Source organism: Natator depressus, chromosome 2, assembly GCF_965152275.1.
Source record: "Natator depressus isolate rNatDep1 chromosome 2, rNatDep2.hap1, whole genome shotgun sequence".
Classification (NCBI taxonomy): Eukaryota; Metazoa; Chordata; order Testudines; family Cheloniidae; genus Natator; species Natator depressus.
Window position 1 is genome coordinate 142,253,002 of NC_134235.1, and position 15,799 is coordinate 142,268,800.

The following is a 15,799-nucleotide window of genomic DNA, read 5'->3' on the forward strand; positions in this document are numbered from 1 at the left end:
CTAGGGGTAATTTATGTATGTACATTCCAGGTGTAGTCAGTTTTGTGTCAGGTGTATCTATGTGAAATGGTGAAGGCAGTAGTAGGCCCTGTTTGGTAAAGTTGTGTTGGTGATATGAGGACTTCTAGATAACTTTGAGCTGTGTGATGGAGTTGCGGTTAGATGTTTTGCACCTTCTGTGTGTGAGCAAATGGAAGAGCTGCATGTGAGTCTTCAGGATCTACTGTGCATCAATGTATAGTTGTGTACATTATGTAATTAGCAGGGCACAGGTGTTTTAATAGAGTGCTTTCATATCCCAGCTTGCTACTGACAATTATCTATGCATTTATTATCTGCATATATTCCAGGTAAAGTGAGTGTGGTCGATGTCAGGTGTAGCTTGTTGGTAAATTGTCTAGTAAATTGCTTAACTACATTTTGGTTCCTTATGAAATATATTCAAGAGATGAAATAGCCAGTGTTAGGTTTACTGCTATAAGCCAATAATGATATAATACAGGAAAAAGGTTCTGTTCAATACCAGATTCCGGGAAGTCATCTTATGTAGTATTGATGCATTCATCTCATGCAGAAGGTGTATGTGACGGGACCTCTGAGTACAACCTGGAACTGTGGGACTGCTATGCACCCATAACTCTCCAGCCTGGGTTGTCTCTCACAATGCTTTGCTAGTGTCAAGCAGCAAACCCCTCTAGGTGCTGTTATTACTCAGCCACCACCATGCAGAGGCACACCCAGCTAAATTGCATGCATGTTCTCCAAGTCACTCATGAACTATGCACAGGGAAACATCAGCAAATCTCCCAAGCCACTAACCTTGCACCCAGGTGTGCTGGAACAATTTGTATAGTGGGGTTACTGAGATCCATTGAACCAAACTGTAAACCCTGTTTATGATGGAAACCACTTCAAGTCAGGGGATTCGGCCAGCACCCCTAATTCCAGCACCTATGCTTGCACTCCAGAAATATACCATCTTACACTGCTCAAGACCTTCTCTTTAACAGTGCAAACTCATTAGTTGGCCACTTCATCAAAGGAAAGTAGATGTGCACTAGCCTTTGTAAACTGAGCAGATTCTCCAAGCACTTCAGACAAACTCACTGGTAAGGGTAAAACATTAAAATAAGTTTATTAACTACAAAAAGATAGATTTCAAGTGATGATAAGTGGTAGGCATAAAGGTTAGAGATGCTTACTTTTTCTTTTCTAAAGGTAACTATGCGTTCTAAATCCTAAATTTTTAAACTAAGCAAGAGTTGAATCAAATAGTTTTTCTCATCCCACTGAATGTAGCAGGTAGGTTATAGTTCTTAATGCACAGGCTGAATTTCCTTCTCAGTCTGAGACTAGCCTTCTCAGTTCAGTCTTTGTCTTCTCAGTGTTCTTGTTGTCTTCAGCGTAAGTGGAGAGAGGTGGTCTCATGATGCCACTGTCCCTTATTTTATACTCTCACTTCATGTGTCTGGAAAAATACTGGCTCAGACATGTACTAGTGGGCCTGCTGAGTCAGAGTTGAGCAATCCTCGTGTGCTGCTTTGCACAACTGAGTCATAGAGTTTAGGGTTATATGGGGAATATAAGAAAGGGCACAAGCATCCGTATCCACTATTTCTAGGCAGATATATTCAAGAACCTTTTCAGGACTACAAATTGTTGATAAAAGATTCCCCTTCTGTGAGGTTTCACTAAGTCAAGCATTTGGCTAGTTGCTGGCTAGAACAGCACACAGCTTAATTCAAGGAATTTGCTGTGTGTCTTTCTGCCTTTCAGTGCTCATCTTTATCAAGCACTATAAAATGGATATGGTGTTTGTCCAATGTGGCATTTGGATGAAAGGTTTTAAAGTCTTTCTCTTGGTTTTCCTTCATTCACATCCTTCATGCTATCATGGAAGCACTCAGTCTCATACAGGGACTGAATCCTTGGGATATTTTTTCTGCTCTGTGACTTACCTACAGTTGGGCCTTATGTTCTGTGATATTGCTTACCACTCAGGGTGTTGCCCATATCACAGTCACATGACACTCCAGTCATACACTAAGCTATTGGGGATGACTGAGTTCAGAAGACCATATTGCTGCTTGCTTACCCACAAAAGCATCATTGCCCATGTATCTTTCTCAGACCAGCTGAATCTAGTTATGCTTTAGCTGCTTAAGAGCTCTTTACAATTCAGTGGTTTGTCTCTGTTTAGGTGTTTATAAAATGTTTCCAAGTAATCTGCTAACCTTTACTTCAATAAAGTGATGTATTGAACTCCATTGCTAATTATAAAGTATTTTTTCACACCACATATCCATACCTGTGGCTCTTCTCTGAACCCTCTCCTGTTTTTCAGCATCTTTTTTTTTTTTTTTTTTTTTTTGAGGTGTGGACACCAGAACTGGATGCAGTTTTTCCCATAATGGTCTCACCAATACCACGTACTGGGATTACTACCTTCCTTATATACTATCCTATATATACATCCAGTGATCATGTTAGCTCATTTTGACACATTGCTATGTCAGGAATTCGTGTTCAATTGATTATTTACTCTGACCTCAAGTCCTCCTCAGTATTGCTTTCCAGAATAAAGGCTGTCATCCTGTAAGCATGGCCTGTAATCTGTGTTCCTAAATGTGTGACTTTGTGTTTGATTGTATTTAAAATGTATTTTGATGGTGATCCAAATCACTTGGTAATATGCTGTCCCCATTGGTATTTACCAGTCCACCAATCTTTGTTTTATCTGCAAGCTTTACTGGCAATGAGTTTATATTTTCTTCCAAGTAATTGTTAAAAATAGAGTAACATTGGGCTGAGAACTAATCCCTGCGGGACCCCCGTAAGAACACTACCACTCATTGATGATCTTGAATGAGCAATTCTGTTTTGAGATCTATCCATTCATTTTTATTTTATTTAAAATGAGTGACTAATTTTTGTATAGCACTAACTTATTAAACAGAATGTGACACATTACAAAATCAGATTTCTATAATTTGGTATAGTATTACTTGAAATGGTGAAACTAGTAAAGTCTAAAAAAAAGTTTTCTGTCCTGTGCCACTATTCTAAATTATTTATCATCTGTCTTAAACATATTTTAAGTTCTTGTATATTAATTTCTTTACAGATGGCAATAGTGGCTGGAGATGTCCTGCTTGTCAAAATGCTTCAACACAAGTTCCTACTACTTACACCTGTTTTTGTGGTGAGTGTATTTCATATTTACAGTTGGTATTCTTTAATTGATAAGTTCTAATACTGTTGAAGAATCTTTCCTTACATCCCCAAAAGCTCTCTTTCATGGCTACTTTGTTAATGATATTGGAAGATAACTGCCTAATTTGTGTGATGTTTCATTACTATATAAAAATTACATATAACAAATATTTAGATAAATGTTAAAATAAAACCTTTATTAGGAATGTTGTGGAATCAGTATTGATATGAAGACATTTAGTAGGAAAAAATCTAGAAAACTGCTAGCATACATTGTTTCTAAGGTACAGGTAATTACATGTATTATAGGCCCTTCTCTACATATGTTCTATTGGTGCAACTTTTCTAATGTGTGAATTTAAACCAATATAGTTAAACCAATTCAGACTCCTGTTTGGACACTCTTATTTTGGCATAAGAGTGGCTTTATTGGTTTAATTTAAATTGATTAGAAACAGGATTAAATTAAACTGAAATAAGTGTTCACATAGGGGCTTGCACTAGTTCTAATTATATCAGTTGAAGAAAAGATTTACGTTAAACAGGTGCAACTTTCCTGTGTAGATCCAGAGCCTAGATCTCTACTTTACCATATGTAGGCTGATGCACAAAACATTGCAGAATCATGAGATAAATGAATTATGAGATATCTAAAGGTATGCAGTTATGTTTGAGACTTACACTCAATTTCCAAACTTCCGAGCAGCTTCAATCAGCTTCCACTTCTTAAAATCAGCCTGTCTTGGAACAGTTGCCTCCTATATTCTAAAAAACGTGGAATATCACCTCACTAAAAGTGACACCTCAAAGTCCAAGATGGTCCCTCCCTCATCACTCTCAGTATGTTTACCTTATCTTGCCTTTAAGTTCATTATTATATTGAAGTATACAATGCTGTTTCTGCATCAGATTTTTTGTTTTTGTTTTGCTTTTTAGGTAAGGTAAACAACCCCGAATGGAATAGAAATGAAATTCCACACAGCTGTGGAGAGCTTTGTAGAAAAAGAAGACCAGGTCAGGACTGTCCACATTCTTGTAATATGTAAGTAAGAGTGTTTCAGAAGGTTTTGTAGTGATCTACAAGCATTTGTGAAATCTGTGGAAACAGATATTTGGATATTTGTCTTTTTCTTTCAATTTGTCGGTCGCTTAATTCTTAAAATCCCTGTTTTGATGGCTGTTTAGTGAATGAACAAAAGATTTGTATGAAATTGATTATTATGGAATGTGGTTTTCTTCACCAGTATGAAAAAGTTTCAGGCTTTCAGTGACTAATGCCAGCTACTATTTGTTAGACATTTTTCAGGTTCCTTTAGGAAAGTGTAAAAATTTAAACTTTTTCAATGTCTTTAATTCTGAGCATAAAATATATTACATTTTATACATCACCGGATTGAGTATATTTTTCAGTAGAAGCGTGGAAGTTAGTATAGTGGCGCTTGTTGTTCCTCTTCACTCTGTTTTATAGAGAGGGGAAATAATAAATGAATTTTCAGTTCTGATCTCATTGTAAAAGAAATAAAATTACAGTGTAACCAGATATAACAAATGATAGAAATTTTTAGAAATATTAATCTTTGTTTAAAGGCTTGTGCTTATGGCTGAAAATTTTGGATTTTAAGTGTAACAGCCCATCTTTCATAGAACTGATATGTTTTTTGTATTGGGAATGAAAAATAAAATCAAATTTTTTAGGATTGGTTAGTTTTTGGGCCAATCTGCTGAAATAGTATCTTTAACATTAAGTATTGCCACCAAGATCAAAGATTGTGCACCCTGTTTTATTAAAGAAAAACAACTTAAAAATGTTGACCACTGTGTGCCCCTTTACTGTTGTAAAGATAAACTTAGTAGGTAAATCTATAATTTCCCCACTTTCTAAAACTGCTTTGAAAAAGGCATTTCTAGCTTCATAATACAATGATCATTAGTAGCTGCAGGTTTGTTTCCCCTTAAAAAGTGAGGAAAGATGGTCAGTGGGTCAGGTGCTGGACTGGACATCAAGAGACCTAGGTTCTAGTCTCACCTTGGCCACTGACTTGCTGTGTGGCTTCTCGAACAGAAGTTACGGGCTTCATGCAGAATTTACTGGGTGGCGTTCTATGGCCTATGTTGTTCAGAGGTCAAAAAACGAGATCATAATGCTTCGTTCTGGCTTTAAAATGTATGAAACTATCTGTGCAAGTTAGTGTGCTATAGAGCTATTGTCAAGTTGAATCTTTTTTTATATTGACTGACTTTAAAATGTTCTCCCAGAAAAACCTTTAAACAGTATTTCCTGAAACTTCTTTTTTTAAAAGGTAGGGATATTTAAAAGGGTCATTTGGGCAAGCCCAGAATGCCTGCTGCTTTTTAGCTTTGCTGCTGCTGTTACTAGTAGATCTGCTCTGGCTGAGCCCAAGGAAAGGCATGCACCATCATCAAAACAGTCATGTTGACTGTACATTTAGCAGCACCTTATGAATAAATAAATACACTGATTAAATAAATTTTTCTTTAGTCTGTCTTAGTTGTGATAATCTTAAGGGTTACTTATAACAATAGTGAGTGCAAAACATCAGATGGAAATGTGATTTTCCAAATGCATGATATCCCTTTAAGTGACCTTGCAAGTAAAACTAAAATAAATCTCCAATAATATCAAGAACTAAAAATATATTAAATATTTCTGTTCTATATAACATTATGGTATTCATATTTTGCTTGTATTTATTTGAGAACACATGGCTAAAACTCCTCCCCACACGCCAATATCCTTATATGTCAATACAGATGTAATATGAGACCTTCTCAGAAGATGGAAAGGAAACCAGTTAAAAGCATTGTGGTATTTCTGTGTAATGGGAACTGATCCAGCTTGAACACATTAGTTTCAAGAACTTTCAGAGGAACACATAATGGGGAAGAAGAGAATAAAAGCAAATGTGTACCCAGTGTTGCCTCAAATATTTAAAACGTGTTAGTGGTCTAATATTGTTTGTAAATTTCTGGGGCAAGGATTTTTCTTTCTACGTGTTTGTGTGGTATCTGGCACGGTGGATCTCAAATCCTTATTTGGGCATTTGAAGTAGAAGTAATACATAATAATGAAAACAAGGAAAATTAATATACGATTATATAGAAATGCAAACTAAGTAGCTTTGTTTAGGTTTTCATTATTAAATCAAATATCTTCCTCACCTTTTTAACAGTGTATACCTAGTCTTGTACAAATTCATACCTTTGTAAGACCAGAAGGGGACCATTATGATCACCTAGCCTGACTTCCTGCATAGTACAGGTCATATGAATTCTGGGTGGAATTCTGCATCAAGCTCATATCTTATAGAGCATGTTTTTTTGGAATGCTGGTCTTAATTCAAAGATTTCAAGTGATGGAGAATCCACCAAATCGCTGGGTAAATTGTTCCAATAGAAAATTATCCTCATTGTTAAAATGTTGTACGTTGTTCCTAACCTCAAATTAGATTAATTCTGCTTCCACACATCAGCACTTATTATGTCTTTGTCTGCTGTATTAAAGAGCCATGTACATACTTATGGAGGTACTTACGACACATGATCAAGTAATCTTTTAACCTTGTATTTGGTAAACTAAATAGATACAGTGAAAGACTTAAAAAGCTCTAAGGCAGGATTTGCAGACCTCAGATCATTCTTGTAGTTCTCTTCAGAACCCTTTCCAAATTTTCAACGTTTATGTAGTGTGGACACCAGGACTGGACATACCATTCCAGCAACGGTCTCACCACAGTTGTGTGTACAGAGGTAGTATGATAGAATCATAGAATCTCAGGGTTGGAAGGGACCTCAGGAGGTCATCTAGTCCAACCCCCGGCTCAAAGCAGGACCAATCCGCAACTAAATCATCCTAGCCAGGGCTTTGTCAAGCCTGACCATAAAAATATCTAAGAAGGAGATTCCACCACCTCCCTAGGTAACGCATTCCAGTGTTTCATCACCCTCCTAGTGAAAAAGTTTTTCCTAATATCCAACCTAAACCTCCCCACTGCAACTTGAGACCATTACTCCTTGTTCTGTCATCAGCTACCACTGAGAACAGTCTAGTTCCATCCTCTTTGGAACCCCCTTTCAGGTAGTTGAAAGCAGCTATCAAATCCCCCCTCATTCTTCTTTTCCTCAGAATAAACAATCCGAGTTCCCTCAGCCTCTCCTCATAAGTCATGTGTTCCAGACCCCTAATCATTTTTGTTGCCCTCCGCAACAGAGAGGATGGTTCTAGACTATTCTCAGTGGTAGAAGAGGACAGGACAAGGGGTAATGGTCTCAAGTTGCAGTGGGGGAGGTTTAGGTTGGATATTAGGAAAAACTTTTTCACTAGGAGGGTGGTGAAACACTGGAATGCGTTACCTAGGGAGGTGGTAGAATCTCCTTCCTTAGAAGTTTTTAAGGTCAGGCTTGACAAAGCCCTGGCTGGGATGATTTAATTGGGGATTGGTCCTGCTTTGAGCAGGGGGTTGGACTAGATGACCTCCTGAGGTCCCTTCCAACCCTGATATTCTATGATTCCCTGAGGGAGTCAAAGTCTGCTTTTCTGAAGTCCAGGGTCCGTATTCTGCTGCTCTCCTTTCTTCCCTGTGTCAGAATCCTGAACTCGACTATCTCATGGTCACTGCCTCCCAGGTTCCCATCCACTTTAGCTTCCCCTACTTATTCTTCCCGGTTTGTGAGCAGCAGGTTGGTTCCTCCAGCACTTGGTTCCTTCTGCCCCTAGTTGGTTCCTCCAGCACTTGCACCAGGAAATTGTCCCCTACACTTTCCAAAAACTTCCTGGATTGTCTGTGCACCGCTGTATTGCTCTCCCAGCAGATATCAGGGTGATTGAAGTCTCCCATGAGAACCAGGGCCTGCGATCTAGTAACTTCTGGGAGTTGCCGTAAGAAAGCCTTGTCCACCTCATCCCCCTGGTCCGGTGGTCTATAGCTGACTCCCACCACGACATCACCCTTGTTGCTCACACTTCTCAACTTAATCCAGAGACACTCAGGTTTTTCTGCAGTTTCATACTTGAGCTCTGAGCAGTCATACTGCTCCCTTTCATACAGTGCAACTCCCTCACCTTTTCTGCCCTTCCTGTCCTTCCTGAACAGTTTATATCCATCCATGACAGTATTCCAGTCATGTGAGTTATCCCACCAAGTCTCTGTTATTCCAATCACATCAGAATTCCTTGACTGTACCAGGACTTCCAGTTCTCCCTGCTTGTTTCCCAGGCTTCTTGCATTTGTGTATAGGCACTTGAGATAAGTCGCTGATCGTCCCTCTTTCTCAGTATGAGGCAGGAGCCCTGCCCTCTCATGCGCTCCTGCTCGTGCTTCCTCCCAGTATCCCACTTACCTCAGGGCTTTGGTCTCCTTCCCCGGTGAACCTAGTTTAAAGCCCTCCTCACTAGGTTAGCCAGCCCGCTTGCGAAGATGCTCCTCCCTCTCTTCGTTAGGTGGAGCCCATCTCTGCCTAGCACTCCTCCTTCTTGGAACACCATCCCATGGTCAAAGAATCCAAAGCCTTCTCTCCAACACCACCTGCGTAGCCATTCATTGACTTCTACGATTCGACGGTCTCTACCCAGGCCTTTTCCTTCCACGGGGAGGATGGATGAGAAGACCACTTGCGCTTCAAACTCCTTTATCCTTCTTCCCAGAGCCACGTAGTCCGCAGTGATCAGTTCAAGGTCATTCTTGGCAGTATCATTGGTGCCCACGTGGAGAAGCAGGAAGGGGTAGCTATCCGAGGGCTTGATGAGTCTTGGCGGTCTCTCCGTCACATCGTGAATCCTAGCTCCTGGCAAGCAGCAGACTTGTGACCTGTGTGTGTGTGTGTGACACACACACACACACCCCACCCCTCCCAGCACTTTGGAAAGTGGAAGGAGTGGTGCGCTCCAGTGGGATAGCATGGGTTCATCATCACATTCAGTTTCCGCAGGGAATGTTTGCAGGCGCTGCCATGCATCTGTTGTGTCTCCTCCCTCCATTCATGCTTCCTTGTCGAGTGTGAGGCTACATTAACAACATGTTAACCCTTGAGGGCTCAGCAGAGTGCTAGTTCATCATTTAGGAGCAAGACATTGCCTGGGAAGTATCCCACCATCTTTCACAATGTCTTTTGTCTGGTAAAAAAAAATGTCCCTGGAACCTAAACCCCTGCCGCCGCGCCCCCCCCCCCCTTACATTAATTCTTATGGGGAAATTGGATTCACTTAACATCATTTCACTTAAAGTAGCATTTTTCAGGGACATAACTACAACGTTAAGCAAGGAGTTACTGTATAATTATCCTTATCTCTATTGACAATAGATGTTTCTTATCAGTTGCTTAGATTTCTTAACTTCTGATTTATATCCATTGTCATCCACATCCAATCTTTTCCCATTTGTTTCATAATTTCTTAAGTTATGAATGTTTAAAGCTGTCATTTACATGCACAACATTAGAATGAAAATTTTTTTTTTTACTCTGAGGAAGCTAAGGCTTTTCTTAGGTCGTTTTTGAATACTGTGAATGAAATACAGTGAGGGTTTGGATGGTTTACAGAACAGTATTCCCACAGATTTTATCTTAGATTTTTTAGTAAAATGTTCTGTGTTATGGTAACATTTCGCTGTATATTAACATGACTACATCTTATAGCCTCCATTTGCTATCATGTATTTCTTGTTGGTTTTTACCGTTTTTAGAAACGCTTGATAGCTCTTTTTTTTTTTTTTTTTTTAAACATAGACTCCCAGGTGATTTTGAGAGATTTTACTTATCTCTGGTGAAGGACCTTGTTAAAGCTTTATGTAATTTTTAATAAATGGTGTCAACCAGTTCTTTTTTTATCCATTATTTTACTGACATGTTTGAATAATTAGAGATTAGTGAAACACTAGTTCCTTTTGCAAAAGCTGATTAGACCATATTATAATGTGATTTTTCCAGATGTTTTGTTCTATTTTTAATGATGATTTCAACCATTCTGCGAGGTATTAAATGTAAGGCTTACCAGTGTCCAGTTCCCCAGATCACCTGTAGAATTTTTTAAAATACAGATACATTTGCTACACTCCGGTCCTCTGAAACTGTTTTCAGAGACTATCTAGTTTTGTTAGCAGCTAAGCCACTTCACATTGAGGCATTTTCAGAACTCTTGGATGTACACCAGCTGGCCTGGTGACTTATTGCTTTTTTAAATTATCAGTTGTTCCAACACTTTTTCTTCTAATGTAGTCTCTGATAACACCTCTTCTTTATTACCCAAAAAGAGCGTGTCTGAGATAGGTATCTGCCCAACCTCCTCTCTAGAGAAGAATGGTGCAAAAAAATCATTTAGCTTCTCAGCAATAACCTTCTCTTTACCTGAGAATCTCAGCTTTCATTTTAAAAGTAAGTTTCTAACCTTCATGGTTGTAGAGAAGAGCATGAGAATAACTAGAATGATTCGGGACATGGAAAAACTCTCATACAAAGAGAGTGAAAGGATTTGGGATTGTTTACCTTAGAAAGGAGACTAATAAGAGAGGACAAATGATAATATGTATAAAATAAATGATACAGAGAAGGTAGATCAGGATCTTCTGTTCTGTCCCTTTAAGAATAAGGGGACCTTCAATTAAATTAAAAGGTGGCAACTTCAAAACTGGTTGAAGAAATACTTTTTTATGGAGTACCTAATTAGACTGGAACTTATTGCCATATGAAATTGTGGAGGCCAAGAAATTAACCATATAGATGTCCAATCTCATTTTGAATCTTGATAATTTCTTGGACCCCTTTCTCTAATATCCCTTTCTCTAATATCCCTTCAAAAATGTCACCTTTCATTGCAAACTAGATACCATTAGCTTGAATTTGAACATGGTTTTACAAAAAAGGTAGATCATGTCAAACCAACCTCATCTCCTTCTTTGAGAAGGTAACAGATTTTTTTTAGACAAAGGAAACGCAGTGGGTCTAATTTACCTTGATTTCAGTAAGGCATTTGATATGGTTCCACCTGGGGAATTATTAGCTAAATTGGAAAAGATGGGGATCAATATGAAAATTGAAAGGTGGATAAGGAACTGGTTAAAGGGGAGACTACAATGGGTCACACTGAAAGGTGAACTGTCAGGCTGGAAGGGGGTTACTAGTGGAGTTCCTCAGGGATCGGTTTTGGGACCAATCTTATTTAATCTTTTTATTACTGACCTTGGCACAAAAAGTTTGCGGATGATACAAAGCTGGGAGGTATTGCCAATACACAGAAGGACCGGGATAGCATACAGGAAGATCTGGATGACCTTGTAAACTAGAGTAATAGTAATAGGATGGGTTTCAGAGTAGCAGCCGTGTTACTCTGTATCCGCAAAAAGAACAGGAGTACTTGTGGCACCTTAGAGACTAACAAATTTGAGCATAAGCTTTCATGGGCTACAGCCCACTTCATCAGATGAATAGAATGGAACATATAGTAAGAAGACACACCACACCACACCACACCACACCCCCCCCCCCCCCAAAAGGTGGAAGTTGCCATACCAACTGTAAGAGGCTAATTAATTAAGATGAGCTATTATCAGCAGGAGAAAAAACAAAAACACTTTTGTAGTGATAATCAAGATGGCCCATTTCAGACAGTTGACTGAAGGTGTGAGGATACTTAACATGGGGAAATAGATTCAATTTGTGTAATGACCCAGCCACTCCCAGTCTTACTATGTGGACCCAGCCACTCCTAGTCTTACTACAGCCTTACTTACTACATTTACTATGTTCCACAGATTATCTTTCTTCCAGGCCCAAGTGTTAGGATCTCTGGAGTACATTACTGAGTTATCATTAATCCAGGGGTGGGCAAATGTTTTGGCCCAAGGGCCACATCTGGGAATATAAATTGTATGGCGGGCCATGAATGCTCACAAAATTGGGGTTGGGGGTGCGGGCTCAGGGGTGGGGCCAGAAATGAGGAGTTCACGGTGTGGGAGGGAGCTCCAGGTTGGGGCAGGGGAGTGGGGTGTGAGGTGAGGGGTGAGGGCTCGGGCTGGGGGTGAGGGCTCTGGGGTGGGGCTGAGGATGAGGAGTTTGGGGTGTAGGAAGGTGCTCTGGGCTGGGCCTGAGGTGTTTGGAGGGCAGGACAGGGATCAGGGCTGGAGCAGGGGTTTGGGATGTGGGAAGGGGTGCAGGCTTCGGCTGGGGGTATGGGCTCTGGGGTGGGGCTGGGGATGAGGGGTGCAGGAGCATGCTCTGAGCTGGGATCAAGAGGTGCGGAGGGTAGGAGGGGATCAGGGCTGGGGCAGGGGGTTGAGGCATGGGGAGAGGCTCAAGGGTGCAGGATCTGGGTGGCACTTACCTCAAGCGGCTCCCGTAAGCAGTGGTATGTCCCTTCTCCGGCTCCTATGCAGAGGCATGGCCAGGCAGCTTGGCATGCTGCCCCAGCCTCAGGCACTGCCCCTGCAGCTCCCATTGGAGTGCTGGAGGGGGCCTTTGGAGTGGAGCCATTGGAGCACATAGGAGCCAGAGGGAGGACATGCGGCTGCTTCCAGGAGCCTCGTGGAGCAGCCCCCGACCCTGTGCCCTGGACAGAGTGCCAGAGCAGGACCATGTGGCTGCTTCCAGGAGCCGCGTGGAACGACCCCCCAACCCTGCTCCCTGGTTGGAGCGCCAGAGTGGGACAAGCTCCAGACCCTGCCCCCCAGCAGGAGCTCAAGGGCCGGCTTAAAATGGCTGGCAGGCTGGATCCGGCCCACGGGCCTTAGTTTCCCTAACCCTGATTAATCTGTAATCCCAGTGAGACTACTGGGTGGATTACTCTAATTTCCTTGTACCTGCCACGGTTATCAAGAATAACTGAAAGCTTTGCTGGTGGTAATTGTACAAAGCATTAACTAGTCTCCACCAGGGCCAGAGGACTAATTCTTCCTCCGTTACATGGGGCCGAATCAAGTTGATTGCCTCTATGGAAATTTGTCCTGCTCTGGCTTGCCAAATCATTCCCATGATTATATTCTGGGTAAGAGCCTGAGCTTGCTCACACGCTGAGGTCAATGTGACATTATTCTGGAGGGACTGTACACCAGACATCATTAACTCTTCATCTTTTTCTATGAGTCTTTCCCACCCAGGAAATACCTCACTTCTTAATTGCTGTTCCTCACTGAATTGTTTCAAAGATGCTATTAATGGGGTTCCCATCTTTCCTACATTTTCGGTGGCATCAGATATTTTGTTAGCCAGAACGTCTATGTTTGCGGCGTCAACTAAAGAGATTCCTGTTCCTACAGGTGCAATCCAATCACTTAAATCCCTTTTTACTCTATTTACATGGTCAGCCCCGTGCCATATTTTTACCCATTCATCCCAACCCTTATGGCTAGTTCCAATCAAGGGAGTGCATACAGGTGCTATGTGAGAGAGATTCATGCCTTTTAAGTGGATTTGAACCTCCTTCAGAGAAGTCTGCGGTTGAAGAACCAAATGGTCTTGTTGATCGAGTTTGAACACAGAGGTCCTGAAATTGGGGCTCTTAAACGTCAGAGGGGAGTGAGGTTTGTGATCAGAGGGTCAAAATTTAAAATGTTTTTTTGTTGTTGGCCCAATTCCATTCTGTACAATCCAGGCTCATGGAATCCCTCCGAAATGGCAGTGTGCCCATAGAATTTAAACCAAATTGTTGGCATGAGCTTATCACAACGTGTGCCCTTTAATGGAACTACCCAGTCTGGGGGACCTGGCTGAATCAAGTCATGTCCAGCTAAAGTCCAGTTCAGCGGTTCCCAGTTTATGAGGAACTATGTGACAATATTCTTGCCTGCTGGCAAGATCAGAGACCGCTGCAGTTCATCTCTGGGTAACGGAGGTGTCTGGGTTCTGATGACAACGATGACACATAGGGGCGTGGTTGCTCCCCAAACAGCGGAGGAGACCAGGACTATCCTGCCACTTGGGAAGCTGTTACTGGTTGCGTTTGATGGTGTATGTCCCTTTCGAGACCACAATGGCTTACAGAAGAATGGGACGGAGTCTGGTGCGGTCTTAGTTTCATAACAAAACTTGAGTGACTCCCTGGTGGCACTCTGCGTACAATTGGCAACACTTTTCCAGGGGCAACCCGGGGAGCTGCTAATAGCGTAGGGGGTTGCTTCCATTCCTATAGAATCCATGCATGTGGCACAGCAATTTTACCTCCTGGGCTCCAGCTGGCAAGCACCTCCAGAGTTCAGAGGGATCACAGGTTCAGCATAGAGCCTGGACAGCATCGGACTCCAGACACTTATGAACAGCAGAGTTCTGGTGTAAAGGTGGGATGTCATGGCTCGTGTTCGGGACCTGTGAGGGGGAAGAGAAGAGAGAACAAACTCCCACCCCCCCCCCCCCCCGGTATATACTGGGAGAGTCTGGGACCAATATTACAGGGTGAATATGAAGCAGTGACCTACGTGAGGGTGGCCATAATAAGTCGAGGACTTCTCTGGCCTTTTCCTGCCTCAACACTGGGGTAGGCACTGACAAGCCCACCCGACGCGTATTTTCCAACAGCCCCAAGCCATTCCTTCTTGCTAACCAAGAAGGGTGGCTAATAAGATGGAGAAGACAGTTATAATAATCCTTGAGGGTCAAGTGGTTTACCCTTCTGCTCTTTGAGCTGTGGAATGAAACCATTTCTGCCATGGTTTCCCGTTTTTTCCATTCAGGATTTCTACCTGATAAACCCTGGGGCTGGCCCGATTCACAATAAGGCAGGGGCCATCCCAGGTGTGTGTCAAAGAGTGCTCCTTTGCTGAAAACTTCCTGTACATTACTGGTTGGACTAATTCCCATATTAACGGAGGTTTTCCCCAGCCTAATTTTTGTCCATATTTTGCTGTATTATGTCTAGCTGTGCTGCCACTCACTTGTGTAATGCAGCTCTCACTTCTACTAAGGTTTGTACCCATTCATCTGTTGCCACTCCCAATCCACCAACTTTCAGGCATGCGCATTTGCCTTCCAGTCACAACTTCAAAGGGAGTGTACCCATGTATCGCCTTAGAGCCTCTTAGCCATTAAGATGATTGGTAGTTTTTCATCCCAGTCCCCCCATGAGCTCTTTATTTGGGGTTTTGGTTTTTTTTAAAGCTTCCCTTAGTGGGTGATTGGTTTGTTCAACTTGTCCAGAGGACTCAGGGTGTCCAGCTATGTGGAAATGTTGCTTAATGCCTAAACCCTTACATAGCTCTTACATAACATCTCCCACAAATTGAAATCCCAAATCTGAATCAATTACTCTGGGAATTCCTATTCTTGAGAAAACTGTGTTAAAGAGCTGCTTAGCAGTGACTGAGGCAATGTTGGTTTTAGTAGGGATGGCTTCCACCCATTTAGAGAAGGAATCTACTATTACCAGGCAGTATTTATTCCCTCTACTGGTGGTGGGTAAAGGGCCTATATAATCTGTCTGAATCTGGGACTAGGGACTCTCTATTCTTTGCTTCCTCAATGCATTTTTTCAAACCTGGCGATTAGCATTAACCATGGCACACTGCAGACAATTATCACACCACTGATTTATATTGGCTTTCATGCCTCGCTCCCACCCTGTATCTTTAACCTTATTTAAAGCATCCTG

General features: G+C 41.7%; 1 protein-coding gene across 1 annotated transcript in view; it reads left to right on the top strand.

Moving 5' to 3' along the window:
* Positions 1 to 15,799, top strand: part of NFX1 (nuclear transcription factor, X-box binding 1) — a 218,566-nt gene that overhangs the window by 33,037 nt on the left and 169,730 nt on the right. Inside the window, exons 4-5 of the mRNA XM_074945080.1 lie at positions 3,125 to 3,202; positions 4,150 to 4,255. Of these exons, the coding sequence (XP_074801181.1) occupies positions 3,125 to 3,202; positions 4,150 to 4,255 (184 nt within the window). The remainder of the gene's footprint in view (positions 1 to 3,124; positions 3,203 to 4,149; positions 4,256 to 15,799) is intronic.